This window comes from Schistocerca cancellata, chromosome 9 (assembly GCF_023864275.1).
Source record: "Schistocerca cancellata isolate TAMUIC-IGC-003103 chromosome 9, iqSchCanc2.1, whole genome shotgun sequence".
Taxonomy (NCBI): Eukaryota; Metazoa; Arthropoda; class Insecta; order Orthoptera; family Acrididae; genus Schistocerca; species Schistocerca cancellata.
Genome location: NC_064634.1, coordinates 314,480,615 through 314,504,079, shown reverse-complemented (window position 1 = coordinate 314,504,079; position 23,465 = coordinate 314,480,615). Strand labels below are relative to the sequence as shown.

At 40.6% G+C, this 23,465-nt stretch overlaps 1 protein-coding gene across 1 annotated transcript in view; it reads right to left on the bottom strand.

The window, feature by feature from the left end:
- Positions 1 to 2,110: 2,110 nt before the first annotated feature.
- The window catches only part of LOC126100191 (ataxin-2-like), a 124,333-nt gene continuing 102,978 nt past the window's right edge, over positions 2,111 to 23,465 (bottom strand). Inside the window, exon 13 of the mRNA XM_049910750.1 lies at positions 2,111 to 5,380. Coding sequence (XP_049766707.1) covers positions 5,328 to 5,380 — 53 coding nt within the window. The 3' untranslated portion in view covers positions 2,111 to 5,327. The remainder of the gene's footprint in view (positions 5,381 to 23,465) is intronic.

Here is a 23,465-nt window from a genome sequence, read left to right as displayed (position 1 = left end):
AAATGCTTAAGCACAGAAACACTGGAAGGAGGCATTTAAAAATAAACAACAAGTAAAACAGGTGGGCATTGACACACCAGCGCACAATGCCATTTTATTTGCATCTTTAGCTGCTTTTCAAGTATAAATTTTATCTAAAGCACAGCACAGGCCAGTGGGCTCACATACGGCACAATCATGCCGACATCTTTTTACTGTAGCACAAACTCACCTTCCTGCAACATGTGAGCATGAGCAAGTGAAGTTCTTAGACTGGAATGGCAGTTCTTTGAGGGAATACTTAAAAAAGGTCAATAACATTAGAACAGTACTAAATATTTCTACTGGTTATTGCAAAAAGTGAAAATGTTGTAGAATGGTCTTATCTCCACATTATCACAGTCTATAGTTGTGAAACAAAAGACATCTTCGACTGAATGTCTGAAGGAGATGACTACAAAACACAATTACTGTGATCTCTACACGCTAAAACCTATGCTCTGCATATTCAAGGAAATATTCTGATACCCGTGTGCCAGCAACAGGGCCAAAATTTTCATGTTGTTTAAAAAACCAGATTGATCAATATCCAATCTTAGTGTTTAGTGGCTCAGAGTAGATTTGGTAACAGTCTTCCAATTAACAATGATGCTCACCTGGATGTACGCATGTTTTTGCAAGTAATTACACTTTGTATCCAGTACCAGTGTTGTTTCTAGAAAGATAACTAATTACTGCGAATTTAAGACAGAAAAAACATTTCAGGCATCTACAAGTCTTGGTTCATGATAAACTCTCTAACTCCACTAACAAAAGAATTAGTAAAGAAATATAGTGCAATTATTGTGCTACAAAAATCATGTGATTTTCAAGGTTATGACAATTCCTTTTATATTGTTAATATATTTCAGACATTTAACAGCAAATACAATTAAAATAAATTTAAATAACATATCAACCTCTGCAATTTGTTGAACTGAAATGTCAACACTTTCAAATTCATATTCTCTTCCTAGTAGGGCACAAAGCCTAAAAACCATCTTTCATACTCATTACAAATTACATTTTTTATTTCCACAATTTTGTAGAAACATGTCCATCTTCAAATCACCCCATAAAGTAATGTGGATTTTTCATACAGATATCACCTTTCAGCAGGAACAATAACAAATAGTTTTCTAAAAATATTTGCCACATTCAGCCAGTTCACTAAAGAAAATTAATAAACAGATTAACAGCTGCTTTTACAGATGCTAAAATAAAATCATTTAATGAAGAACATTTAATTTTGATACTAAAAAAGTGGCACATAACTGTGACAGATGACATACATGCAGCAGCAACATTATAACAGTAGAGCCAGTGATTTTGTTTACTTTCCCTATTAAGAAAACGAGAGATCACATACCTTCACTTTTTGATCAAATGTATGGGTACATCAAAATAGACACTAATTTATATACCATTGCAGGCATTATTTCATGTAACAACCTTATGGGATCCATTTTAAATGCTTGCATGCTGTAATACAATCACTGAAAATTAATGGCAAATTTGATCCACATGACCAAAATTATGAGGACCTCACAAACACATGGAGCAGTAAACTATTTCCATACATTTCTACACAGTGATAAAATATTCACTAGGTTACACATCTTACAAGTTCAAAGGTTTACTGGGATTTCCTTTAGTTCTTACTATCCTACACTGAATGTTGCTGACCAAGAGCAACCGACCTCTCTCATTATTATGTTTCAATTAATTGTATTTCTTGATTTTAGTTACCATCTGGTACTGAAATAAAATTATGCAAAGGTATTGCATTCAATTTGCCTGTTTCTGATAACTGATTCTCCACACTGATATGGGCAAATGATCCAGGAAGCGATGCTGCGAGGACAGAAATTTTTAAAGAGCTAGGTAGCTAGATGGGAGAGGTGCGTTGGACCTAAACTCAAATGAGATTGTAAGAAGAAGACAGATTACCATTAATTCAATTTCACTCACTTTTGGCCTGGCCAGAGGAGAATGGAAGTTCACAAACAGACCCTTCTCTCTCTCTCTCTCTCTCCCCCCCCCCCCTCCGTCAGTCACCCCCACCACCACCACCAGCCAGCCATCCCCCCCCTCCCCCCAGGAAAGAAAGTTCTGCCAAAAATAATAGGTGCTATTTAACTTGCATCTTTGAGTTAACATTTTTCAGTTAACTGTTCATTACGTAACACGACTCTGTTAATTCAAAATGTACACACACAAAATACAAGGTGAAGAGAAGTGTTTCATATGATGTCTTAAGAACCATTAAAGACAAGGCGCAAAAATACATGTACCCAGGAAACTGGAAATAACTGTACTGTAGAGGATAGTGCTCATGATTAGGTAAGAAGAAAGAATAGGCATTGAAGTATGAGTGCTATGAACAAACCACTGCAAAGAACATGAAGTAGCTACAATTTGAAGAATAAATTAATTATATACTGAGGGAAAGAAATGTTAAGACAACTGCTACATGCCTGTGAAGGAAAAGAACTTGGTTTTATCAGTACATTATATAAATAGAAACAATAACTCGGCAATGGTCGGAGTTTGACCACCACTAAAGAATTAAAATGTCAATTTCTTGCACTCCCACGCATATGGTGTCCCGCTCATTTATCTGCTGCTCAGTAGCACATTATTTACCAACAATTAATCAAAAACTTCACAAGCCCACAGAATAAGTCACTGTGCTCGCAGTTCATACAATTATTGCACAAACCACATTACTTGGGGAATTATCTAAACCCTTAAAGCATGTGTCTGTTGTGCATTGAAAGATGCCACTCATGAATTTTAAGTGCACTGAAAATAAAAACCTTTGTAACTGGAATTAAAAAAAAAAATACCTACTGGGACTGGGATGCATACATGTTAACAGCACTGTAACATACATGTTCAACACACTAAACACTTTCCAATCAATATGAAACATCGGGTGTCATTGCAGGGCGAATGGCTGCCACTAATTATTTAATTGTGGTCCAATAAAAGTACACTCAATCAATGATAAAAATAGCATATTTTTTAGTAATAATATTAACAACCTTAAACGAAAATTTTGATTATTTTTCACCAAAATTTATGATGGCATTACCAATACAATCCTAGGGAGAATGAATGAAATGCAATAAGACTGCATAGGTACAATTTTGTTTGAAACATCTAACATTCATCTCTGCAAGGAGAAGATATCAAATTGTTAATTAATTTCATTGTTTGAAGATTTCTAGAGTATTTTTTTCACAATGTCATTTTTTGCTGTAATGTTCTGCAGTGTTTAAACATTGGACTTAACATATTCACTTAATATTCATGTTAAAAAATACATGACAATGACAAGAAAACTGGCTATATGTGTAAATAATTTAAACAATTAGGAGGTGTATTCAGCAGACAAGGGAAGTACAAAGTAGTTAAGTATTACTTACAAATAACACACTTTACCCTCCATACTGTTCTTCCTAAGCGAGAGCTTTGTGTAGATTAAATGCTTAATGTTTTAAAAACTGATTTTTTAATCTTTACAGAATCTCAAATGTTTAGTACTTTAAATTTCGAAAAAATGTAATGCCCACCAACAAATGATAAATTTCCAAATTACAGCAAACACTTCTCTCAGGAAATTTGAGGTAAGAATAACTGTTGCACTGCTCACGAACTTTACCAACACAACAAGCAACGACAGAGGTTGCTATGAAAGCCTAGATATCAAAATTAATAATATATCTCAACTGAAAAGAGGCAGTTATGTGCTGATGGTCCCAGTATTTTATCACTTTTCATACACCAGGATTTTCAAAAGACAGCAACATGGGAACCCCCCCCCCCCCCCCCCCCACACACACACACAGAAAATGTATTTAAGAACACACATGACCACCATCTTCTCTAGAGATAGGTATTTACGTAGGAAAATACATGAGAAACCTATAGTAAAATATAAGTATGTATAAGAAAAGAAAGCAGCACAAAATTAAACACATTTCAAGGTTTGTTAAAAAACATGAAGTATGAGAAAGCCAAACATATCTCAACACATCAACTCCCATACTACTTTACGTACTGGTTGGGGGATTCATCACAAAGCATGTAAGGACACTGCTTTATGGAATATCCAATATCTGCTACTATTTTGCGAAATATGCAGAAAAATACTTTCAATTTTCTAAACTGTAACACTTTTCCCATAAAGACAAAGAATTAAATATAATCATGACTTATGTAACGCTTTCATAAGAATGCATGCCATCACATGAACATAGTGATAGACAAAATTTTCTAATACTTGTTTGAAAGACAACTTTCTGACTCTGCTTCATTGATCAGATACTAATTGCAAAATCCTGAAACTAATAAATGTTATTGTAAAATAGTATATCTCACTCCTAGTAACAGCTATTTGAGAAATTCAGACTGATGGAAGACACATCCTTCGCATGTCTCCTATATTTTCCGCCTACTGCTGGAGTGATAGCTACACCACTTAAAACACCACCTCAGATGAAGAAGTGAACTCTTGCTTACCAATGAAAATAATAATCATAATAATAAAAAAAACCTTAAAAGTCAACCACGATGATGAAAGTAGAGAAGAAAATAATACAAGTAAATGAGTTCATTTGGGTACATGAAAGTACACGATTAACTTGCCTTCTGTGAGAAACAACTGCTTCAATATATGACACAGCAAAAACTGCTACCATACTGTTTATTTTGAATTATGGCCTCAACAACTGCACTATCAAACACTGTAGATGCTTCATCACACCTTCAGTTAAAGTTACAAAAGTATGAGGTAAATAAAATACCTCATGTAAGTTTTGCATTAAAATCTACAAAATGTAAAATGAGCCACCTCAGCACTCTGCTGCTGCCTCATTATGAGGCGTCATCATCAGAAGCACCATCATGAAATTGTTGCATAAAATATATCACAGGCACCTTATTTGTTTGAGTATCCATTCTCTTTTCCTTGCTCCATCATCAATGTTCTTTGTAACCTCCTTGTGGAACACACACAAACCACAGTTATTGTTTCAGCAATGTATTGTGGGATGGAAATGAGAAAGATTAACTTAATCACAGATGCAAAAGGTGGGAGCTTTTTCCCTGTTTTTGTACATCAAAAGGAATCTTTATATATTTTGCTCATGTGTAATCTCTCGCATCATATGCATACGCTCAACTACTTCCCTCAAAGCTGCCATTCCATAACATTGCCACCAGTACTCATTTTTACTTTTAACTCCAACTGCACTTGCAATTTTACTTAATAATTAGATTATCTACTAATTTCTGACTCCTTGTCATTGATTGTGTGGCAGAATCACTTGTATAGGATGTGGTTGCCCACTGCCAACTGGAAAAAAAAAGAAAAAAATTATGTTAGTCTTTATATATAACAAAAAGAAATACAGAGTTTACACATGCATTTGACATTAAGTGAGAATATGCTAAAGAAGACTGTAAAATTACAAGTATATAGAACAGCTGACCCGTAGGTACTCCACGAGATGAAATTCCAATTGCTGTCAATTTTCTTTCTACTTCCCAATGTATTACTTGCCTTAAAGAACTGTTCCTTCCTCAGTGAGGATGAGGGGTTGGTCGATCAGACTGGAAGAAGTGGCAAGCAACTCAGACCCCAGACTGCAAGGGACCCCGTGTGTTCTAGACATAAGATGTGGCCAGCCACCCTGTCTCCTTGTAAATTTATGATAAAATAATTCATATGTGAAATTAATCGAGGACTCTGAGCTCAGAATTGATCTACCACAAAAATGATATTAAAACTGCAACTCCACTGAGCAAGGAATTTTACACAGTTTTAATTTGTACAAGATTACTTTAGACACAAATGAGATTCTCAATTTTTTGTAGGGAATGAAAACGTAAAATGCTGTTGCACAAATAAATGCTAGCAGTAGCCTGGAGTGATAGCAGTAGTAAAAAGAATAATATACACTAAAAACCATCAGGATTCTTTAAGGTCCTTCACTGCCTAGCAGTCTAGAGGTTCCCACTATCACGTACTCTGAAAAACCTTTTTTTTGTTAATTTTCACACACGTTCCCAATACGCATTGCTTAAGTTTCACTATCATCAGTTCAATAGTTGCAGAGGCACAGTAATTTATTTGATCCCATAATGTAGCACTGAACAACGTATCCTGAGTTTTCGGCAACTTTGAGACATAATTAATATCTCTGACAAAATTTTCTTCGAAGAAAGTAGCCCCTCTTCAAGAACTTTTTACACTCTCATATAGTAATGAAAAAAAAAAGAGCTATTTTCATACAAATAATTTGAAACTAAATCTGCAGAAAAAATAGCTGCTTGAAAAATGTGAAGTTTAGCTTTTTATATCCACAGAAGTAAATATGTGATGAATCTTAATCTTTGCATGTACTGACTTACCAACACAAAGTTTAAAAATATAAAATTTCATTCTTCTACTGCTTTCCAATAGTTTACAAATAGAGGCAAAAATTCACAATATTTGGAAAAAAATGCTAAAAATGAGTATTTTAGCACACTTTTACAAAAAAGTGTATTCTGCAAATGCTTTTAAATCACATTCATTAGAAAGACAATACAAACCACCTAAAAAAGAAGGTAGGTCTCTCTCTCTCTCTCTCTCTCTCTCTCTCTCATATGCAATGCCTGTGCGTATGATCCTAGTGATGATGTAGTGAAAACGTACCTGTATTCTATTGGTACTCAAATCTGATCTGTCTGATTATGTTTTACAGATTTTTACCACACACTGGGTAAGCTTGAGTCATAAGAACTAGAAAAACTACAGGAAAAGTAAGCCATTTGTCATGACTCCTCGTAACATATTTCTGATAGCTGTTCTGCTGTAATAGTTACAGAATCAAACTAGTTGTAAACTTCACAATTTAACTGTGTATTACCAAGGCACTGGAGATCATGGGCATAAAATTGTTGCATAAAACTGTAAAACATACTCTCTATGTTTTACTCAATTGTCACACTGTATGAACTTTGATAAAGTTCACTACAACTGATGTATGATGGAAAACACATGAAGGAATATTTTCCTTGCACCACTCAAACAACTGTCGTGATGTCAAAATATGATTTTCGTGAGATCACTTGAGGCTGGCAAGTCTTGCTAATCTTTACAGTTCCTGCTACCCGATCACAAGGTCCTTTACCATGCGCTGTAGCAAAAAAATGCCATTCTGCTGTAACATCAAAATCTTATTGATGGTAGGACAAATTCATAAAGTTCTTTCTGTTTTTGTATTGGGCAGCACATCCATCCAAAAAGTAATAAATGTGCTTTGGATTTGACACTGACATTTTAAGAAATTGATGGAATCTGTCTACAAAGAATAAACATACACTGTATTATGCTGAAGGCAGGCAGATACTTCCATGTATGATACATGTCATAGTTCATTAGTGCTTGAATCTCTGTAGTAAGCTATAAATGGGTGAATTTTAGCCTGTGAATCATTCCAGTGGAATCCTTGTACCTCATCCTGAATACTGAAGGAGTAATTTTCTGCAAAGTCACAAAGAACATGAAACTCATTTACTTTGAGACCTCCTTTAATGATTTTACAGAAATGTGACTACTGCTGGGAGATAAATGAGTGTGATAGGAGCTGTTGTAACCTCGATGCAAACACCTCAATGAAATCATCTGTTGACTTTGTTATAGCCTCTAGAGCTACCCTGCCTGTAGTTGACCAACACTTATATGCAATTTCGTCAATGCAGTTCTTACCAAACAGACCATACAGATAATCAGTCTTGTCACACCTGGACAATAGGGACATGAACCTAAGAAACATGCTGGACAGACACAAAGTCTCTTCTTCCTGGCATCATACGGCTCACTTCATGATCACAGTGAAAATCACGCACACACTGAACAGTTCGCTCACATATTACCTTACCTGGCTTTGGATTTGTTGTCACTAATAAACCATGTTCTGCTACTGTTTTGCTCTCCGTACCATGTAATCTGAAGTGGAAAATTCTTTCATAGTTTTTGTTATACTCCAACTCTTTGGAAGTACAGTTAGAATTTGTGTTTTGTCACACATACAGTCTGAACTGTGAAACTTATCTTTCAGCTGGGTGATAATTTCACTTTCTCCAATTTCACTGTCTTCTTTTTCCGGTTGTGCCACATACGTATGCTCCAACACAGGCTATTTTTTTTTTCAATTTTTGTTTTGCGTACTTTTTCTCACTCTGAAGCCTCTTTCTTCACAGGAGATTCACCTAAATACTTAAGGCTATTATTTAAAGCATCGAGTGCCAGAACATAAGAACATTCACCGGTATACTTGGGAAGGCAGGGGAACCAGATCTGTCATTGACTATATAATAACAGATCAGGAATTCAGGAAGGCTGTGAGGGACACACGTGTATTCAGGGGATTCTTTGATGACACTGATCATTATTTAATCTGCAGTGAAATTGGGATTGTGAGGCCGAAAGTGCAGGAGGTCAGGTCCATATGTAGGAGGATAAGAGTGGAGAAACTTCAGGATAAGGAAATTAGGCACAAGTACATAACAGCGATCTCAGAATGGTACCAGTTATTTGAATGTAGTCAATTACAGTCATTGGAAAAGGAATGGACAAGGTACAGGGACACAGTACTAGAAGTGGCTAAAGAATGTCTTGGAACAGTAGTGTGTAAAAGTAGGATGAGGCAAACAGCTTGGTGGAATGATACAGTCAAGGCAGCCTGTAAAAGGAAAAAGAAGGCGTATCAAAAATGGCTACATACCAGAACCCAGGTAGACAGAGAAAGTTATGTTGAAGAAAGAAACAAAGCCAAACAGATAATTGCAGCATCCAAGAAGAAATCGTGGGAAGACTTTGGAAACAGGTTGGAGACTATGGGTCAAGCTGCTGGAAAACCATTCTGGAGTGTAATTAGCAGTCTTCGAAAGGGAGGTAAGAAGGAAATGACAAGTATTTTGGACAGGTCAGGAAAACTGCTGGTGAATCCTGTGGATGCCTTGGGAAGATGGAGGGAATATTTTGAAGAGTTGCTCAATGTAGGTGAAACTGCGATCAGTAATGTTTCAGATTTCGAGGTAGAATGGGATAGGAATGATGATGGAAATAGGATCACATTTGAGGAAGTGGAAAAAATGGTCAATAGATTGCAGTGCAATAAAGCGGTTGGGGTGGATGAAATTAAGTCGGAACTCATCAAATACAGTGGAATGCCAGGTCTTAAATGACTACACAGGATAATTGAAATGGCCTGGGAGTTGGGACAGGTTCCATCAGACTGGACAAAAGCAGTAATCACACCAATCTTTAAACATGGAAACAGAAAAGATTGTAACAACTACAGAGGTATCTCTTTAATCAGCGTTGTGGGTAAAATCTTCTCAGGTATTGTTGAAAGGAAAGTGCGAGTATTAGTTGAGGACCAATTGGATGAAAAATCAGTGTGGGTTTAGGCCTCTTAGAGGTTGTCAGGACCAGATCTTTAGCTTACGGCAAATAATGGAGAAGTGTTATGAGTGGAACAGGGAATTGTATCTATGCTTTATAGATCTAGAAAAGGCATATGACCGGGTTCCTAGGAGGAAGTTATTGTCTGTTCTACAAGATTATGGAATAGGAGGCAAACTTTTGCAAGCAATTAAAGGTCTTTACATGGATAGTCAGGCAGCAGTTAGAGTTGACGGTAAATTGAGTTCATGGTTCAGAGTAGTTTCAGGGGTAAGACAAGGCTGCAACCTGTCTCCACTGTTGTTCATATTATTTATGGATCATATGTTGAAAACAATAGACTGGCTGGGTGAGATTAAGATATGTGAACACAAAATAAGCAGTCTTGCATATGCGGATGACTTAGTTGTGATGGCAGATTCGATTGAAAGTTTGCAAAGTAATATTTCAGAGCTAGATCAGAAATGTAAGGACTATGGTATGAAGATTAGCATCTCCAAAACGAAAGTAATGTCAGTGGGAAAGAAATATAAACGGATTGAGTGCCAAATAGGAGGAACAAAGTTAGAACAGGTGGACAGTTTCAAGTACTTAGGATGCATATTCTCACAGGATGGCAACATAGTGAAAGAACTGGAAGCGAGGTGTAGCAAAACTAATGCAGTGAGCGCTCAGCTACGATCTACTCTCTTCTGCAAGAAGGAAGTCAGTACCAAGACTAAGTTATCTGTGCACCGTTCAATCTTTCGACCAACTTTGTTGTATGGGAGCGAAAGCTGGGTGGATTCAGGTTACCTTATCAACTAGGTTGAGGTTACGGATATGAAAGTAGCTAGGATGATTGCAGGTACTAGTCGATGGGAACAATGGCAGGAGGGTGTCCACAATGAGGAAATCAAAGAAAAACTGGGAATGAACTCTATAGACGTAGCAGTCAGGGCAAACAGGCTTAGATGGTGGGGTCATGTTACACGCATGGGAGAAGCAAGGTTACCCAAGAGACTCATGGATTCAGCAGTAGAGGGTAGGAGGAGTCTGGGCAGACCGAGGAAAAGGTACCTGGATTCGGTTAAGAATGATTTTGAAGTAATAGGTTTAACATCAGAAGAGGCACCAATGTTAGCACTGAATAGGGGATCATGGAGGAACTTTATAAGGGGGGCTATGCTCCAGACTGAACGCTGAAAGGCATAATCAGTCTTAAATGATGATGATGATTGAGTGCCAGATCTGATGCTACTTCATATTCACTTAAATAATCTCTGGAAGTACATGGCACAACTGAGGCAACATCTGCAGTGATTGTTGGGTTTTGTGATATTTTTTTTTGACATTTACCGCAAATTTTTCCACCTAACAATACATTAGGATATTTGTTTATCATCCACTCCAGAACATCCCTTAAATTCTTTTGCACTCTTGAATGGCCTCCTTTCCTAAATGGATTACAACAATACAATTTTGACTTGAAATCCATTTTTTACTAAATATTACAACACATTTACACTGCACTTTGCTAAACAAGCCACAGCCATAAAACATACAAAACAAAATTTGCATAATATATAAGAGACCAGTGGACTAATGGTGACTAGTTGAAATAAGAGTCTCACTGATTGGTTGGTTTAAAAGAGGGGGAAAGGGACCAAACTACGAGGTCATCGGTCCCTTGTTCCTAATAAAACAATGCCACAAGTGTGAGAATAAAACAGACGAGACATATAACACAAAACGGAAAGATAGGAAAGACCACAAGAATGAAGGAAAGACAACAAACACTAAAAGGAACAAAAGAGGACAAGAAAACAACAGAGAGATGCAGGAAACAGAAGAGAGTAAAACAAGGAAGCAGCTTACAGTGGCTGGCCAACCACGAAAATAAAAATGAAAATCCAGCTACCATGCAACACATTAACACTTCCATCCTAAAAGAACTAGGGTGGAGGACACAGAGAGACAAAGGACATGCGCCAAAACTCTGGTCAAATTATGAAACTCACCCTCACGGATGAAATGTAAGACCAAATCAGCCGGTGAGGTGTTGTCTGCTAAAATCAATGATAATGAGTCTGGCAACTGGAGATTAGGTCGCAGAGCAGCCAGAGGAGGACAGAGCAGGAGAATATGGGCCACTGTCAACCGGGCGCCGCACCTACACTGGGGTGGGTCTTCACAGCATATGAGGTAGCCATGGGTCGCGTAGGCATGGCCAATGCAGAGCCAGCAGATAACCATGGAGTCCCTGCAAGAAGCCCTCATCGAGGACGACTTCCATACATTCGTGGTCCCCTTAATGGCTCGCAGTTTGTTGTGCGTACTGAGATGTTGCCATTCCGTCCCCCAAAGCTGAAAAACCTTGTGGCATAATAACGAATGAGGGTCAGTTGTGGGGATGCTCATCTCCAGAAGTGGTTTCCGTGTAGCCTGTTTGGCCAGCAAGTTCATTTCTTGGTATTCCGACATGACTAGGGGTCCAGAACAACACCACAAAATGACTGGACCGTTCCAGAGAATAGGTGGACTCCTGGATGGATGCTACCAAAGGATGACGAGGATAGCACTCGTCGATAGTTTTCAGGCTTCTCAAGGAGTCAGTACATAAAAGAAAAGACTCCCCGGAGCATGAACAGAGATACTGAAGTGCACGAGAAATGGCCACCAGCTCTGCAGTGAATACACTGCAGCCATCGGGTAAGGAATGCTGTTCAATATGGCCACCGTGAACATACACAATGCTAACGCGACCATCAGCCATCGAGCTGTCGGTGTAAACCACTTCGGAGCCCCGGAACACGTCAAGAATAGAGAGGAAGTGACAGCGGAGAGCCGCAGGGTTAACGGAGTCCTTAGGGCCATGTGAAACGTCCAGCCGAAGCGTACACCATGAAGGCGTACGTGAGCGAACCTCAAGTAGAGGTGGTAAAGGGAAGGACTCCAGTTTAGAGAGAAGGGACCGCACGCGAACCACAACTGTTAGCCCCGACCTGGGTCACCAATGCGCCGGGCGAGAAAAGGAGACGGTAATTCAGATGCTCAGGAATATTACGAATGTGTGCAATATAACTGGCGAGCAGTTGTGCACGTCTGATTTGCAATAGAAGGACCCCAGCCTCCACCAGTAGCCTGGTCACCGGACTTTCCCTAAAGGCTCCTGTTGCTGGCCGAACCCCGCAGTGGTGCACAGGGTCGAGTAAACACAATGCTGAGGGCACTGCGGAACCATAAACCACACTCCCATAGTCAGTCCAGTATTGGGCAAGGGTTCTGTAGAGCCGCAGTAGCATAGAGCGATCTGCACCCCAATTGGTGTTGCTCAGGATATGGAGGGCATCGAGGTGCTGCCAGCACTTGTGCTTAAGCTGACATAAATGAGGAAGCTAAGTCAATTGAGCGTCGAAAACCAGTACTAAGATTTGATATGTCTCCACTACAAAGAGTGGATCATTATGAAGGTAAAGTTCTGGGTCTAGATGAACGGTACGATGCCGACACAAGGGCACGATACATGACTTTGGGGATGAAAAGTGGAAGCCGTGGGCTAGAGCCTATCACTGCACCTTGTGGATGGCTCCCTGTAGGCGACGCTCAGCAACACCAGTACTGGAACAGCAGTACAAAATGCAGAAGTCTTTTGCATACAGAGAAGGTGAGACAGAGGGCCCGACAGCTGCTGCTAGACCTTTAATGGCCACTAAAAATAGAGAGACACTTAATACAGAACCCTGCAGGACTCCTTTCTCCTGGATATGGATGGAACTATGGAAGGCACCATCTTGGACACGGAAAGTACGGAGTGACGGGAAGCTTTGGATAAAAATCAGTAGTGGGCCCCGGAGGCCCCACTCATACAATATGGCAAGGATATGATGTCGCCAGGTCGTGTCATGTGCTATACGTAAGTCAAAACAGATGACAACCAGGTGTTGGCATATGGAAAAGTCTGTTTGGATGGCAGACTGAGGGACAAAATTATCTGTGGCAGAGCGACCCTGGCAGAAGCCACCCTGAAGTGGAGCCAGTAGGCCACGTGACTCCAGGACTCAACCCAACCGCCAACATACCATACGTTCAGCAGCTTACAAAGAATGTTGGTGAGGCTGATAGCTATCCACATAAAACGGGTTTTTACTGGGTTTGAGCAACGGAATGATGGTGCTCTCCCGCCACTGCGACGGAAAGGCACCATCGCACCAGATCCGTTTGAAGAGGATGAGGAGATGTCGCTTGTAGTCAGATGAGAGATGTTTCTTCATCTGGCTGTGGATCCAATCAGGCCCAGGGGCTGTGTCGGGGCAATGTGCAAGGGCATTGAGGAGCTCCCACTCTCTAAATGGGGCATTATAGGATTCACTGTGGTGTGTAGTGAATGAGAGGACATTCCCTTCCAGCCGCCGTTTGAGAGTGCGAAAGCCTGGGGGGTAATTCTCCAACGCAGAGGCTCGAACAAAGTGCTCGGTAATCGCATTTGCGTCGGTAGATAACAAACCATTTATGGTAACACCAGGAGCACCTGTTGGGGTCTGGTACCCAAAAACACGTTTGATCTTTGTCCAGACTTGGGAAGGTGACGTATGGCACCCAATGGTCGAGATGTATCTCTCCAAACACTCCTCCTTCCGTCCTTTGGTAAGTTGGCGAACACAGCCACGAAGCTGTTTAAAAGGCTATGAGGTGCTCCAGGGAAGGGTGCTGTTTATGCCACCGTAGACCTTGCCGACGCTCCTTAATTGCTTCAGCGACTTCCAGCGACCACCAAGGGACTACTGACACCTTGGGCACCCTAAAGAACGAGGGATCGAGTTTTCTGCTGCAGAAACAATTGTTGTAGTCACCTGCTCCACCATGAAATCAATGTTACCGTGCGAGGGAGATTGAACAGTGACAGCAGAGGTGAAAGTTTCCTAGTCCGCCTTGTTCAAAGCCCGTCTGGGTAGGCGACTGTGGGCCTGACATGAGGGCAGTGACAGGAAGATGGGGAAGTGGTCACTACCACACAGGTCATCATGTGCTCTCCAGTAGATAGATGGGAGAAGTCCTGGGCTGCAAATTGATAAATCAATAGTCGAGTAACTACCACAAGCCACACTGAAATGTGTGGCTGCCCCAGTATTTAAGAGGTCGAACTGAGACAGTGAAGTTTCTACATCTCTGCCTCTAACAGTAAGCACGGTGCTACCCCACAAGTGGTTATGAGCATTGAAATCTCCAAAAAGTAGGAAAGGTTTAGGGAGTTGATCAATCAGTGCAGCTAATACAATCAGGAGTAGTGCACTATCTGGAGGAAGATATACGTTGCAGACAGTTATTTCCTGCGCCTTTCTTATTCTGACAGCCACAGCTTCAAGAGGGGTTTGAAGAGGCACAGGTTCACCACAGACTCAATTTAGGACATAACGCCAACTCCACCCGACACACTATTATAGTCGCTACGGTTACTGTAATATCCCTATAGCCACGGAGGGCATGGATCCACATTGCCAGGAACCAGGATTCCTGGAGGGCAATGCAGATAGCAGGTGTAAAGCTTAACAGATGCCATAGCTCAAACAGGCAGTGGAAAAAACCGCCACAATTCCACTGGAGGATGACACTGTAAGACTGGGAAGAGATGGGACATTCAATGAGGCAGTTTACACCTCAGAGTCACCTGCTGCCACCAACTTATTGCCTGAGCAGTCTATATCCATTGTGTCTGGTGAGATCTAGGTCCTCATCGGATGCCAAAGTCTCCACCCCATCCTCAGACGCAGAGCTTGTAGATAGTGGTGGTGGTGGTGCTGGTGTGAGTGCCACTGCAATTTCCTTGGTCTTAGGGGTTTTATTTTTGGGTTTCCCTGGCTGGGAGGACTTCACCGGCTCAGTCTCTGGGACTGAGGATGAGCGTGAAGCCCTATGACCAGCTGCTTTTGGGGTCTTCAGCAACTGGCGGGTGTCATCTTTCCTGCTAGCAGAAACCTGGGAAGAGAGTGACCCAAGGGACCCCTTCCTAGCAAGAGAAGCTGAAGAAGACTTACACTTCTCCGGCTTAGAAGTGCAGACGGACGTCCCCGATGGTTGGGGGGATATTGCTCCCGAAGTAGGTGGTGCAGGAGCAACATGGAGGGAAATGCACCCCACCATCAAGGCAGCAGGTGTAGTCTTCCGGCTCTCAGAGGTGACTGGGGTCGGCAGAGCTGATGGTGCCAGAACTGTTGTAGCGGCGTAAGACGATGTCAAACACACAGGATGCAGGCGTTCAAATTTTCTCTCAGCCTTAGTGTAGGTCAGTCGGTCCAGGGTCTTGTACTCTATGATTTTCCTTTCTTTCTGGAGAATCCTGCAGTCTGGCAAGAAAGGCGAATGCTCTCCGCAGTTGACACAGATGGGAGGCAGGGCACATTGTGTATTGGGATGTGATGGGTGTCCGCAATCTTGACATGTGACGCTGGAAGTACAGCGGGAAGACATATGGCCGAACTTTCAGCACTTAAAGCACCGCATTGGGGAAGGGATATACGGCTTTACATCACAGCGGTAGACTATCACCTTAACCTTCTCGGCCAATGCATCACCCTTGAAGGCCAAGATGAAGGTACTGGTGGCAACCTCATTATTCCTGGACCCTGGTGGACACGCCGGACAAAATGTACACCTCGCTGCTCTAAATTGACACGCATCTCTAGTCAGACTACAAAAGAAGGTCCCTGTGAAATATGATATCCTGGACCACATTTAAGCTCTTACGGGGCATGATGGTTACAGAAACATTCCCCACCTTGTCACAAGTGAGTAATGCCCGTGACTGGGAAGAGGATGCTGTTCTGATCAAGACTGACACAGCTCTCATTTTGGACAAGCCCTCCACCTACTCAAACTTGTCCTCTAAATGCTCAACAAAAAACTGAGGCTTCGTTGTCATGAAAGATTCCCCATCAGCTCTTGAACATACAAGGTACCAGGGTGAATAAGATCCGCTGCCATCCTTAGCTTAACATTCCTCCCATGGTGTGGCCAGGGAGGGGAATGATTTTGGGTTGTACTTCTGTACGTTGAATTGAGCTCGTGAACATTTAGAGACTGCTGGTGTTTCATCACCACATCAGCAAGAGATGATGGACTACGCTTCGTGTGTCATCCGCCCTGACGCCACCCACTCCAACCAGGGGTCTTCCCCACAGGTGCCACCCAGCCGCAGCAAAGGCCACCTGGCAGGATGGTCATTGCCGGGAGTCCCAATGCCCCAGGGGGATGTGAATCTACCCCTTGGCATACTTGGGAGTCAACGGTGCAGGCACCAGCAGAGCGATCCCTGTGTGGTCAGGGAGCTACAGCCAACAGGTCACATGGCGGCCCCACCACAACGAACTGGCTACCGTGCTGGATATCAGGTGCAAAGAAGTCCATGTTTATAGTCTATGCAGAAATCTATAGTGCATGGTGGAAAATGCTCCCAGGAAGGTGTCCTCGCCCAAGAGATCGAGAACGAGCGGGACAGAAATGCGACGACGAGAAAGTGGACTAAAGATCTCAATGCACGATGGACACAACACACCATGTAAGGTGCCCTTCCCCAACTGGCTTGCTCTTCGGGAAAATTTTGAAGAATGGAGGTCAAACCCGATAGGTGAGAGTTTCCTTTTAGTCGCCTCTTACGACAGGCAAGAATACCTTGGGCCTATTCTAAACCCCAGACCCGCACGTGGGTCTCCGATTGGCTGTTCATTAAAACAGGCTAATGTTGAGTGGTTGAAATAAAAGTCTCTCTGAATGGCTGTTCACAGATAAAAATATTAAAGAACTGGTCTGAATAAAAGTAACTGCTATTGGCTGGTGTTATACAAAAAACTGGATACATAGCTGCTTACTGCATATTGATGGTGTATTTAAGTTGACAAAATAATTTTTTGTGCATGATGCCTTTAGTGTGCTATCTTGATATTTACCATATTTATAGTAACATACTGGACCAATTAAATATATTTTTTTCAAAGAAATTGAAGATGGGGTGCTTTAAGATTTCAAGGTCAAAGGTCAAGGTAAATGACCTTTAGTATGAAAATTCAGAAAACTGCCATCTGGCATATCAATGTAAAGGTTTATTCATTAGCTTTCCAATGGTGCCATTTTCATTGCTGTAACTGAATTAGGACCAGAATTACAGTCATTTATGTTGTGACATACACATGTAAATTTAGCACAAATTCCAAACTTTCCAGACCTCTAACTTTCTTAACAGTTGTAACACACATCTGCAAATTGGTACTTTTCCATCTCTTATCTGGGTCATTGAATGCACTAAATTTGAAAGAAATCAGAGGGCATCAGGTTGAGGTGCATTGAATTGATATGGAATGACTCAAAATGGTTCAAGAAAATCGCCAAGTCACCATCAGAGAGGTTGCTGATGATGTCAGTATATCCTTTGGCTCACACCAATAATTTTTTCAGACATTCTGGGCAGGAATGTGAAGCAGCAAAGTACAAGATGTGCACCACCAAAGTTTGTTCAAAAATTGTTGAATTTTAACAGAAAAAAGCGTCATACACACATCGCTCACAAATTGCTGAACGAAGTTTTCAATGATCCAGAACTTCTAAAGAACGTTTTAACAGTGATGGGGAAGAAAAAAAAAAAACACACACCCGAGAAGTTCAATCACGTATGAAGGTTATTCTCACTGTTTTCTTTGAATATAATGGGATAGTGCACCATGAGGTTCTGCATTATCGCTGTACGGTCAATAAAGAATACTACCTGGAAATTATGCGCTGTTTGCATGAAGCAATCCAAAGAAAGTGACTAGAACTATGCCAAAACCATTCGTGGAATCTGCATCATGATAATACTCCCACTCATACCCCAGTGCACATTCATGATTTTTTGGCAAAAAGCAAAACCGTGATCCGTGATGTTGCCTCAGCCACCATTTTCATCACACACGGACCCATGTGACTTGTTTCTATTCCCGAGGCTGAAGACAACCATGAGAGGACAGCATTTTGACACCACTGATGAGATAAAAACAGAATTGCTGAAAGAGCTGAACACCATAATGAACACTGAATTCCGCAAGTGTTCCCCAGATTGGGAAAAGTGATGGTACAAGTATAGTCAGTCTGAGGGAGATTACTCTGAAGGGGACACATTTGATGTCGATGAATAAATAAAGATTTGTTAAGAAAAACAGATATTCCCATTATTACTTTTTGATCGCACTTTGAATGTTCCTTTCTTAATAGTCTGTGGAGAACCTCTCTGTTCCTTATTAGTTCACCTAATATTCAACATTCCTCTGTAGCACCACATCTCTAACATTCTCTTCTGTTCTGGTTTTCCCACTATCATACAATGCTTTGGCCCAATCTAGGACAGTTGATATTTTTTGGAATGTGAAATATGGATGTTTAAAAAATACCATTATCAACCCTCATGGTATTGAGCAAAAATTTTGACGTACCAGTCTATAAAAATATCTGCTGCACATTATAAATATACTGCCAGTTTTTGAACTGTATACATAAGTACTGACTTCTTATTAGATATTCTGTACTTATCAACAAGCTAGCAGCCTTCTCGTCCCCCTTAAAGCAAAAACTGAAAGGAAGACAATGCATGTGCATGCTTTTCGATAACCACTTTGTAAACAATGGTAAATGCATGTAAGTGGCACAATAAAAGGTGTCCGAAGGGTCCGTTGTTCAGTTTCATCATGTATTGGATTTGTCCTGAACACTTCATGTCGACTTCCCTGTTTTTTATTTCTGCAGACACCAGCAACCTAGCAGTTGCAGTGTCAAAATTCCATGGAGAAGTTAAATATTGCTGTTTCTGTTGGTAGTGTTAAGAGTGAATGCATCAGCATTTCCCCTCACATGGCACCACTCAGGCAACGACCAATCTTTTCATTTAGATTTTTGTTCATTTTCAGAAACTGTTTTTAAAGAATGCCAATGTGGAGAAATAGCACTTTTTTTTTAAACACAACTGGTATGCTATTTCTTCACATCGGAAGCCTTGTTATTCCATTTTCATAGGTATTCGACATAGTGCCCTAGAAATGCACAGCATTTGTCAATGTGGTATTCAAAATGTTCCCACACTGCAGCGAGGACGTCTTGAGTTACAGCATCCACAGCTGCTGTTATGCAACGCCTCAGTTCATTCACTGTTGTTGGTAACAGAGGCACATAAACATAGTCTTTTACAAACCCCCATCTTTCCATTTAAATGGAATGTTTCCTAGTCACTAAATGCTAAGTGTAAAAGTAAACTGTCACCCTCCATCTTGCCAGGAACAAAATTACAGAACTCCACATGTTGTTGTGTGTCACCTTCACGAAGAGCTTGCAGTAGCTGAATTTTGTATGGTTTCATCAGGGGCATGTTGAGCTGTAGAGCTGCACGGCGAAGAGATTTCTGCAGAATCCTTGCGAAACCATGGGGGATGCGTTCAATGTCTGTGTTAGTCACTTGGGGACAGCCCGGTGATTTGCCTTTACACAAACAAACTGTTTCTTAGAACTGTTCATGCCATTGTCTAACGGTCTGTGCTGTAGGAGGATCCACGCCATACCTACGTGAAAGTCATGCTGAACAGTTATTACTGACCCACACTGCACAAAACATAAAACACAAAACACTTTCTGTTGTCCCATTTTTAGTAGAACTGAAGTGTGCACATACTGCTGCTACCTAGCAGGAACCATGTAAAACTCTAGAGTATTTGTCTACTTTGTGATAATCAATTATGGTAAGTTTCTAACTCTTCTCATTTCTCCTACTTCTCATTACTTTTGTCTTCATCCAGTTTACTCTCAGTCTATATTCTGTATTTATTATGCTGTTTATCCCATTCAACAGATCTTTTAGTTCTTCCTTACTTTCAGAGAGGGCAGCAATGTCATAAGTGATTCTTATTATTCATCCTGAATTTAAAGCACACTCTTTGATATTTCTTTTTTTCCCGTCACCACTGTTTCTTCAACATGTAGACTGTAAAACAGGGATGCAGTCTTTCACACTATTGTTCACCCTTTTTAATCTGAGCACTTCATTATAGTTCATTATTAACTCTGTTCTTGTAACTACTGTATCACCTGTCTTAACCTGTCTTTTCTCAGAATTTCAAATATTTAGCACCATTTTGCATTGTCAAACAGTTTTTCTAGTCCGACAAATCCTATGAGCATATCTCGATTATTCTTCAGTCTTGCTTCCATTATCAAATGCAACAGCAACACTGCCTCTGTCTCTTTGCTTTCCCTGAAGCCAAACTTATTATCACCTAATGTGTCCTAAATTTGTTCTGTATATTATTGTTATTCTGTATATTATTCTTATAAGCAGTCTGGATGCATCAGCTGTTTAAGCTGGTTGTGCGATAGTCCTTGCTATCTTCGGAATCGTATAGATGATATTTTTCCAAAAGTGTGGTACATCACCTGTCTCTTGGAATTTACACATCGACATGAATAGCCACCTACTTGCGACTTACCCAATAATTTTAGAAATTGCAATGTTATCTATCCATTCTGCCTTATTCAATCTCAAGCTTCCAGAGCTTTTCAAAATTATGACTGACATTGGATCCCCTCCAATTTCTTCTACCATGTCATCAGTTAAGTCTTTTCCCTCACACAGGCCTTCCATATATTCTTTCCATCTACCTGCTGTTTCCTCTGTGTTAAATGGTGGGACTCCCACTGCACATTGCAATATCTGCATCCTCAGTGAACTTCAAACATATCCCGTCGTTCCTTAGTACTTCAGTATTCCAATTTCTTCCTGATGATTCTCTTAAACTTCAGTTTACTTATCGTTACTAAATTGTGATCTGAGTTTATACTTGCACCTGAGTGCACCCTACTCCATTATCTGTTTTTGAAATCTCTCTCTGACAATGATGTACACCAACTGGAATTTTCCCATGTCTCCACCTCTTTTGCTAGAACACTGTCTTTTCATGGAATTCTTTAATAGAGTATTCACTATTACCATACAAAATTTACTGCAATACTCAATTAGTCTCTCTCCTCTTTCACTCCTACTGTGAAGCCTATTTTCTTCTCCTTTAACTCTTCTATTCCTTCCCCTAAACCTGCATTTCAGTCCCACTTGATAAGATTTTCATTTGTGTTCAGAGCATACAAGTTGGAAAACACATTTGCTACCTGTGTGTCACACATTTTTTGTGATTTTGAACTTATCTAAACACTATGGCACTCAGTTCAATAGATCTCAACAATAACTTAATTAAGTCTAATTATACCCAATATTGCTGTACTTTATAACGATTTGATGCCAAAATCATGATAGTAAGATAAAATAAAGAAATTTGTAGATACAAATAGCAGAAATATCATTCAAACACGGTTGGAATTGGTCAAACTCTTACTAATACCTGCATTCTTAAGTGTATGGGACCCGTACCAAATAGGACTAACAGGGGGGACAACATGAAGGGCAGCAAAAATGAACACATGTTTGGTTGACCCATGGGAGCGCATCACAGAGGTGCTGAAACAGCCAACTAAATGAACAATAGAAGAAAGAAATTATCCCATGAAAGTCTACTCATTATGTTTCAAGAGCCAACTTTAAGTGATGATCTAAGAGTGAACTACAACCCTCTATGTAATAGTGTCACAGAGCAAAACTGTGCAACGCAAAAGCTCTACCACCTTGGCTTTATGGATTCTAAATGATCCGTGAGAATAATGTTCCATTAAGAATGACTGTTAGCACTCTGGCTCACCAACAAAAACTGGCGGAACACTTGGACCCTCTGCTCCAGCCGAGCAGACTGACACATACATAAACAATTCAGGACATTTTGTTGAGAAGCTGAGGAAATGAACTTGGACAAAACCACATCCTGGTCAGCTTTGATGATGCCTGTTTGTTTACAAAAGTGCCTCTCAGTGACACTCAGGAGCACATCACTTCCATTTTACATAAGACATTACCAAGCTCTTTCATATATGTTTCACCATGAGCTATGTGGAATGGGAATGTCTTTGAACAGCTGGAAGGCATCACCTTGGGTAGTCCACTTGACCTCCTTCATGAAACATTCTGAAGCACATGCACTGGACTTAGCACCTCGTAAATCTAAGGTGTGGTACAGATACATCAATGACACCTTTGTTGTGTGGAGGCATGGTGAGGAACAGCTTGGTGACTAACTACACAGAGATACAAAAGGCCAGCTACCCTTTCTACTGTAGATGGGCTGGCCATGACAGATGGTGAAAATCTGGGACACATCATGTATCGAAAAATGACACAACAAGGACCAATACCTACAAGAACTGTCAAATCGCCACCCAAGTCAATTAATATGCTCTTGAAGTGAGCAAGACAAATATGTGAGCTGCACCACCTCAGACAACATGTAGCACCTGGTGACAGTTCTGAGGAGCAACAGGTACTGCACCAGTTGCATAAGAAGTGTCAAGAGTCATTCACTCTGCTAAGTTACATATCGGAAAAAGAAATGTTGAGTATGGCCTTTCTGCCACACATTCCCAGAGACGGACAGAATTGCCTGTATACAGTGCAAACATGGCATAAAGACTATTTATAAACGACAAAGATGATCAAAGAGCGTCTCAGATCGGCAAAGGAGAAAAGGGACCCACTTGCAATGTTGGGAATATACTGCACACCTGCACCTGCATTAAAGTCTATGTTGGAATGACTGCAAAATCAATCAACACAATGATCACCAAAGTGGCATTGCAGGTTAGGGCAGGTAGAGAATTCGGCTGTGGCAGCATGGGCTGTGTGAAATCGGCAATATAGTAAAATTTGCTGACACGGAAGTTCATAAGAGCTTGTTCAGAGAACCTACAGAAATACACAAACATGACAATATCTCCATCAAGAAAGAAGAAAGTCTCAAGATGAATGGATAATGGATTCCCAGGCTGCAGTGAATGACTGTTGTAGGTAGCAGGGGGAGAATTGCACAGGAGAAGACCACAGAAAAGAACCCTGGACGTT